The 7740-nt window shown below is 44.9% G+C and overlaps 1 protein-coding gene across 1 annotated transcript; it reads left to right on the top strand.

The window, feature by feature from the left end:
* Positions 1–1444: 1444 nt before the first annotated feature.
* LOC120293587 lies at positions 1445–2843 on the top strand. The gene is made up of 2 exons (XM_039313274.1): positions 1445–1551; positions 2156–2843. Exons 1-2 carry the CDS (start codon positions 1445–1447, stop codon positions 2841–2843), a joined length of 795 nt encoding a protein of 264 aa, XP_039169208.1.
* The last annotated feature ends 4897 nt before the right edge of the window (positions 2844–7740 follow it).

Raw genomic sequence — 7740 nt, 5'->3', positions numbered from 1 at the left:
GGATCCACACGGCAGGTGCTGTTGCCTCCAACCTTCATCAAAAAGTACAATTTGTGGTGGACAACAGGCTTGTCACAGTCCATGGAGAGTCTGACTTCAAGATCTACCATGAGACAGCCATCCCTTATGTGGAGCCCGAATGTACTGAGGAATCCAGCTTTCAAACATTAGAGCTGGTGTCTGTGATTCATGTGCCTACGGGCTCTTTCACAAGGACTCCCGAATTGTCTAGGCCAGTTATAGCTGCGGGAAAAATCATGCTAGCAAGTGGTTATAATCCTAAGAAGGGTCTTGGATCGCATGGCCAGGGTGTGCGAAAACCCATTGAAGCTCGTAAAAACTTCAAAAGAAGAGGCTTGGGATATATCGAGAAGCGGGGAGGCCATAACAACCGAGGAGGCCGTGGAAGGCATAGAGGCCGAGGTAACTGAGGTGGCCAAGGAGGCCGAGGTGGGTACAGAGACCAGAGTGAACGCGTTGCCCAGACTAAAGAGGACGAGGGCCATCAAAGCCTGTTTTCCCCGTTGTTGGAGGATACGTTTCCAAGACCCCCAAGGATGTTGTTCCAGGAAGAGGAGAATATCTATGGTGTGACCGAGCTATTCGAGGAGGATGTCATATGCTCCATCCTGGCGTGCGAGGAAGCCGAGTCCTCTGAAGTCATGGCTATCCCTCCATAGCATTACATTATGCATAATCATGATAAGGACGCATGTGACTCAGATGTGCATGAAGAAAGTCCCTCAAGTTCCGATGACACCGATGACGACGATTAGAAGAGGATTGAGCGTGAATGGAATCGACACGAAGAATCAAAGCCGTTGACTGAAGAGCAAACAATCACCATAAATCTGGGTGATGTCGAGAATGTCAAGGAGGTAAAAATCGGGGCATCTCTCTCAGAATCAGAGGCAGAAAGGATGACTAATCTTATGAAATAGTATCAAGATGTGTTCGCCTGGACATATGTCGACATGCCGGGATTGGATCCTGAAATTGTGGAACATGTTTTACCAACATACCCCAATATGCCACCCAAGAAGCAAAGACTCAGGAGAACTAAACCAGAGTTGTCCAAGAAGATTGAAGAAGAAGTGATGAAACTACTAAAAGTAGACTTTATTGAAGTGACTCGTTACCCCTGATTGGGTAGCAAATATCGTGCCCGTAATGAAGAAAATGGGCGAATCGGGTGTGTGTTGACTATCGCGACTTGAATCGAGCAAGTCCCAAGGACGACTTTTCGCTCCCACATATCGATGTTTTAGTTGATAGTACAATGATTTGAGTTATTCTCCTTCATGGATGGCTTTTCCGGATATAACCAAATTCATATGAAGGAGGAAGACAAAAGCAAAACATCATTCATAACTCCTTGGGAAACTTTCTGCTACAAAGTGATGCCTTTCGGTCTAAAGAATGCTGGGCAACGTATCAGAGGGCCATGGTCACGTTATTCCATGACATGATGCATAAGGAAATCGAAGTATACGTCGACGACATGATTGCGAAATCGAGAAGTGGTGAAGATCATGTTAAAGTCTTGCGAAGGTTGTTTGAACGTCTTCAGAAGTTCAAGTTGCGCCTCAATCCCGCAAAATGCGTTTTTTGGAGCGAAATCGGGAAACTATTAGGATTCATGGTTAGTAATAAGGACATAGAGATTGATCCGTCGAAAGTTAAAGCCATTTGCGACTTACGACCCCGACTACCATCAAAGAAGTCCGCAAACTGATGGGACGACTTAATTATGTGGCGAGATTCATTTGTCGGTTGTCCGAAACGGCGAAAACCATTCTTCAAGCTCATGAAAAAGAATGCAAAGATCGAGTGGAATGCCGAGTGCCGGGGTGCCTTTGAGAAGATAAAACATTATCTCACTCATGCACCGCCTTAGTGCCCCCACTCCCTAAAATTCCCCGATTTTGTACTTAACCATACATGACGAGTCATTGGGAGCTATGTTAGCCCAGAAGAGACCAAATGATGGGAGAGAATGCGCAATATACTACTTGAGCAAGAAGTTCACTGTTTCCGAGATGAACTATACGGAAGTTGAGAGAACTTGTGTGGCTTTAATTTGGGTCTTGCACAGGCTACGGCAGTATACACTTCATCACTAAATCTTGTTGGTGACTGAAAACGATCCTATCAGGTATCTCCTAGAGAAGCCGGCTTTGGTTGGGAAGTTGGCCAAATGGCAAATCTTAATTTTCGAGTTTGATGTTCAAAGCTTGGGACAAAAGTCTGTTAAAGGTCGAGCCATAGCGGACATGTTGGCAGAAAATTCCAAGAGGTCCAGATCATCTGATGAGGATAGTGATGCAGAAGAGCGAATTTTATTTGTATCAAGCGACAAATGGACAATTTACTTTGATGGTGCAGTTAACTTAGCCGGGTCGGGTACTGGGGCAGTTCTTATCTCCCCGAATGGACAGCATTACCCCGTTGCTGCTAAATTGACGTTCCCTTGCACAAATAATATTGCTAAATACGAAGCATGCATTCTCGGCCTCCAAGCCGCCATTGATATGAAGATTCGGAAGTTACAAGTTTATGGTAATTCAGCCCTTATCATCTTACAGATCGAAGGCAAATGGCGAACACAGGATTCTAAATTGATTCCATATCATGAGTTCCTTGGGGAGTTGACGGAAGAATTCCAAGAAATATCATTCGAACATTTACCAAGGTCTCAAAATCAGTTCGCTGATGCCCTAGCTACTTTGTCTCCGATGTTGCAAGTAACTGGAGGCTTGGACATTGAACCACTGAGAATTGAAATCCTTCGGCGCCCGGCTTATTGTATGACGGTTGAAGAGGAACCGGATGGACAACCTTAGTATCATGACATCTTGAAGTATCGCATAAGGGTGAATTCCCTGAAGGAAGTGAAGCAGCAGACAGAAAGCACTTGATAAAGCTAGCATCGAAATTCTTCACCAGTGGGGATGTCTTCTACAAAAGGTCCTTTGACTCAACATTGCTATGGTGTGTCGATGTTGAAGAAGCCGATCGTTTGATGAAAGAGATACATGAAGGGGAGTGTGCCCCATATGAATGGACACTTCTTGGTGAGAAAGATCATGCGACTCGGTTATTGGCTGACCATGGAGTCTCGATTGCATTCAAGACGTACGACGGTGTCACCAAAGCGATTTATGGAGACAAGATAAATGCCCCTCCAATTGAACTTCACCAAATGTCTCAACCCTGACCCTTTTCAATGTGGGGAATTGACGTGATCGGGCCCATTAACCCCAAAGCTTCAAATGGGCATCGATTTATCTTGGTGGCGATAGACTATTTTACCAAGTGGATCGAGGCCAACTCGTATGATAATGTTACCGCCAAGAATGTGGCCAAGTTCATTCATCGTGACATTGTTGCTCGTTACTGTGTCTGCCGGAGGCGATCATTATCGACAACGGCACTAATTTGAATAACAAAGTCGTAGATGGTTTGTTTAGTGAGTTTCGAATTAAGCATCTGAACTCGTCACCGTACCGTCCTCAGATGAATGGAGCGGTGGAGGCGGCGAACAAGAATATAAAGAAAATCTTATCAAAGACCGCTGAAAATTATCGTGATTGGCACAATAGGCTCCCTTACGCTAATGGCATACCGAACTTCTATCCGCACCTCCACAGGGCAACTCCTTTCTCACTCGTATACGGGATGGAGGGTCTTGCCTATTGAAGTTGAAGTCCCTTCTTTAAGGATCCTTTCTCAATCTACGCTTGATGAGACTGAGTGGATGCAACAGAGGCATGAGCAGTTAAACATGATTGATGAGAAGAGATTGCAAGCTATGTGTCATGGTCAGTGCTATCAGAGACGAGTCGCAAAAGCCTTCAACCGAAAGGTGCGTCCCAGACACTTCGAAGTCAACAACCTGGTGTTGAGGAAGGTGCTTCCGATCATACCAGATCCTCGTGGCAAATTCACCCCGAATTATGAAGGATCTTATGTCATTAAGAAGATTCTTCCTGGTGGTGCCATGATTTTAGTTGAAATGGATGGCAGTGAATTGCCTAGACCTGTAAACGCTGATGCAGTTAAGAAGTATTTTCCATGAATGAAATAAAGGCCAAGGGGCCACTTCATGCACAATTCAAGTCGCATAGCATCATGCATAGCATTATAGATATCATGCATATGTTGCATACACGCATATCTATTTGTGTTTCAGACATCCTACCATCGAACAAGGAAATGGCAGGGGAAAGAATCAACTCAAGAATCCATCAAGTCTTCGCACAACAGGTTGAATGTCTCTTTTGAGAGGTAAGTGGAGACGATAAAAAAGGGGGCAAAACAAACAAACAAAAGAATAAGGACAAAAACAAAAATGCATGACATGATTCGCATGACCTATTCTTTGGTGTCACTATGCACGCTTCATGTCTGCGACCCTCAAGAAAAATGGCTCGTAAAAATGACTTTATTCGGGCAATAGAGTGAAAGGTTAACCATGCCAAACAAGAAGTACTTAGGATGAAGAAAGGCAAGCCCATTTCTAGACACATCCTCCAGACACTTTCGAGAGTTGAGTGAAAATTGACCTTCTCTTAGGACGAATGATTCATTCGCATTGAGCACAAAGATCGAAATGATAAAGGCGTTCCCTTCATCAATCCCAAGCATTGCACTAATCTCCTGTTATCACTTTGGGCCAACAAAAAAAGATGATACTTCAAAGTACCATTGTCAAGAACAACCCTACATTGGGGCAGCATAGGAGGTTATGATCATGTTGTAGAATGAAAGATTGAGAAAGATTCTATTACTTTCACTTGCATTAATCTTCTGGTGATAGATTCAAAGGAATTCTCATTAGAGCTTGACTCATCCCAAAGTGAAGAAGAGCATTTCCTTCTCTACCCAAACACCGATATCCATTGTTTTAACCAATTTGGGCCGATTATTCATTTCGAACCTCAAGCGGTGATCATCTCCCTTCACCGGGGCAAGGCATGAGAATTGACCAAACACAATTGACCACGAGAAAATGTGAAAAATATCTCGAAAGTCATAAAAGCTATAAAAGTTCAAAGAGAAAAAAAAAGTTCGACAAATTAAGGGGCATGAAAAAGCAATGTACTGGTAAAAGCAAGGTAAATGCCCGTCAAAAAGAAAAAAAGAAAAAAAGAGAGAAAGCCAAAAGGCTGCATCTTATGTGAAAAAATTATCAAAGTCCAAGTGTCTGAGTAAAAAATCATTGCAAGTGCAAAGGAAATTAGAGAAGAGCAAACCTCTATACAGAAATGGTTAATCAAGGGACTTTCGATATGCGCTCTGTTTCAAAAGCCAAGTGACTTCGAAAGATCGAATGACACGGTCATGATGCTATGATGATCACTGACTCTTAAAAAACCCTTTGAAAATGTTAAGCCTTTCAAGCCTTTCCTGAGCCAACATTACAACCCTCGTCCGAACTCTTTTTTGATTGGGATGGTTCGAGTGAAAATAAGAATGCCACAAAGAATATATTGCTTGAAGAAGTGGAAGTAATCCTATCTTGTCTTATCTTTCAAGTTCTCGACTTGTAAACCCGACGAAGATAGCAACAAATGTTCCCCTATTAGCCTCAAGGCAATAATTCCTTCATGTAAGCCCTAAACGAGCCTATATTCGGCTTTTTCAAAAGATCTTTTGATCGATCATACCGTGCTCATCGCGAATGTTTCGAAAGCCTTTGATCTGGGCTATGTGAGATACCCTCAGCAACCAGTTATCTCCCACATGAATGGATGGGATCAAGCAGCCATTTTATTGAAAGCGCGTGAGAAGCCCTTTCTGACTAAGAAACTCTAGTTTGGCATGCTTAATGAACCTTGTTCACAAGTCGTGATCGCATTGATAAGAACTTGACTCCTAGAGAATTTGATGATTAATGATATATCCACAAGCAATATGACAATTTGGCGCCACATGATGCTTATTGAAATCAAATGTTTATTCCAAAACAGTCGGACTTAGCTTGGTTAGCTTGTTCAATTAATGCTACAATATTGCCAATACATCTCTTAATGACGTCTCTAATGACATTCACTCAAGTTGAGTTTGACAGGATTCCTCAGTGAAGCCATGCAGTTTTTAAAAGGGTTAGCAGGTTGCCTCCCTAAAAATCAAGGGTTCATGGTCAGCCTTAAACCATGCCATCTCCAAAGGTTCATTGTCAACCTTAAACCATGTCATCTCCAAAGGTTCATGGTCAACCATAAACCATGTCATCTTCTTATGACTCGGTGGGCTTTCCGTAGCCCGGAGTCCTTCAACCCCCTTTTTATGACCCGGTGGGCTTTCCGTAGCCCGGAGTCGTTCAATCCCCTTCTTATGACCCGGTGGGCTTTCCGTAGCCCGGAGTCCTTCAACCCCATTCTTATGACCCGGTGGGCTTTCCGTAGCCCGGAGTCCTTCAACCCCCTTCTTATGACCCGGTGGGCTTTCCGTAGCCCGGAGTCCTTCAACCCCCTTCTTATGACCCAGTGGGCTTTCCGTAGCCCGGAGTCTTCCAACCCCATTCTTATGACCCGGTGGGCTTTGTAGCCCGGAATCTTTCTTCCTCCCATTGACAAGACGCGCTTTCATAGTTATGAGTCATTTCCATTGACCTGATACGTGCATATACACCTAGGGTCTCTCTACCGCCGAAATAATTTAGGTGTCTTCTATCTTTAAATGCAACCTCTTCGAGGCTATATTCAAAGAGGGGCAGCTCGTTGACACCTACTTTTTTTACCTAAAATAGTTAAATGTTAGGAATTAATCACAAAAAAAAAAAAAATTTAAAATATATATATTATTTAATTAAAAACGGCCGGGTCGGGCCGAATCCAGCCTTGGCCCGACCCGCCCCTTCCTTTTCTTTTCCCTACGCCGGGCCCAAATTTTTGGGCCTGACTTCCTCCTTTAGCCTAGCCCGCGAGTGAGCTGGTCGTCTCCCCAACCGGTCTTCGCTGCAAGACCTGCAAAGAAAAAACCAGAAGCAGAGGAGCGACAGAGGGAGCAAGGGGATCGATGGTAGGCAAGCGGCGTGATCCGCGGGTCGAGTGTGCAGTCCGGCCAGCAAGCTGGCAGCCGCAGAGGCCATGCGCGCTTGCTGGCCAAGCATAAAACCGGGAGAGAATCAACACCGAGGCAGGATCGGAACCAAAAAAACACGAGATCAAGAGGGAGCGAGAGAGAAATACCGAGGAGTGAAGAGGCCGAACCGGAGGTAGGAAGCTCGAGGGAGCAGCCCGTCGTCGCCAGAAGTTCGTTCACCGGCCATTGTCCGCCGTAGCCCATCACCGGACGAGGTAGGTTTCCCGAACCCTGCGATCTTGTTTCTAGAAAACGCTGGGCCGGAGCTCACGGTCGACCGGTTCTCGTGAGCTCCGGTCCACGTCGCCTTTGCACTTTGCTCCCGTGTCCTCTTATGTCATATTTCAAGACCTCCAAAGCATGATCGGCGTTCGGTGGAGCCGGAATCCTTCGGGTTCGGTAGTGCATACCACGTGTTCGATAAAATTCCTCAGAGAAAACCGAGGAGTAGCTCGCGTTTTAACGCCGGACCCACCCGTTTTTGCTCCTGTGTTTGCTGAATCCATGTTGTGTTTATCTGTATTTGTCGCGTTTCCAAACGGTTTGCGCGAGATTTGGCATGTATTTGAGTCGATGACTCGTTCCGCCAGAAATAGGGTAGTTGTTGCCGGAATAGGTAGCCAGCGAGGGGCGACGCCGGTCGAGAGGATG

This window comes from Eucalyptus grandis, chromosome 5 (assembly GCF_016545825.1).
Source record: "Eucalyptus grandis isolate ANBG69807.140 chromosome 5, ASM1654582v1, whole genome shotgun sequence".
NCBI classification, from domain to species: domain Eukaryota; kingdom Viridiplantae; phylum Streptophyta; class Magnoliopsida; order Myrtales; family Myrtaceae; genus Eucalyptus; species Eucalyptus grandis.
The sequence above is the reverse complement of the archived record's forward strand: the minus strand, read 5'-3'. Positions and strand labels throughout refer to the sequence as shown.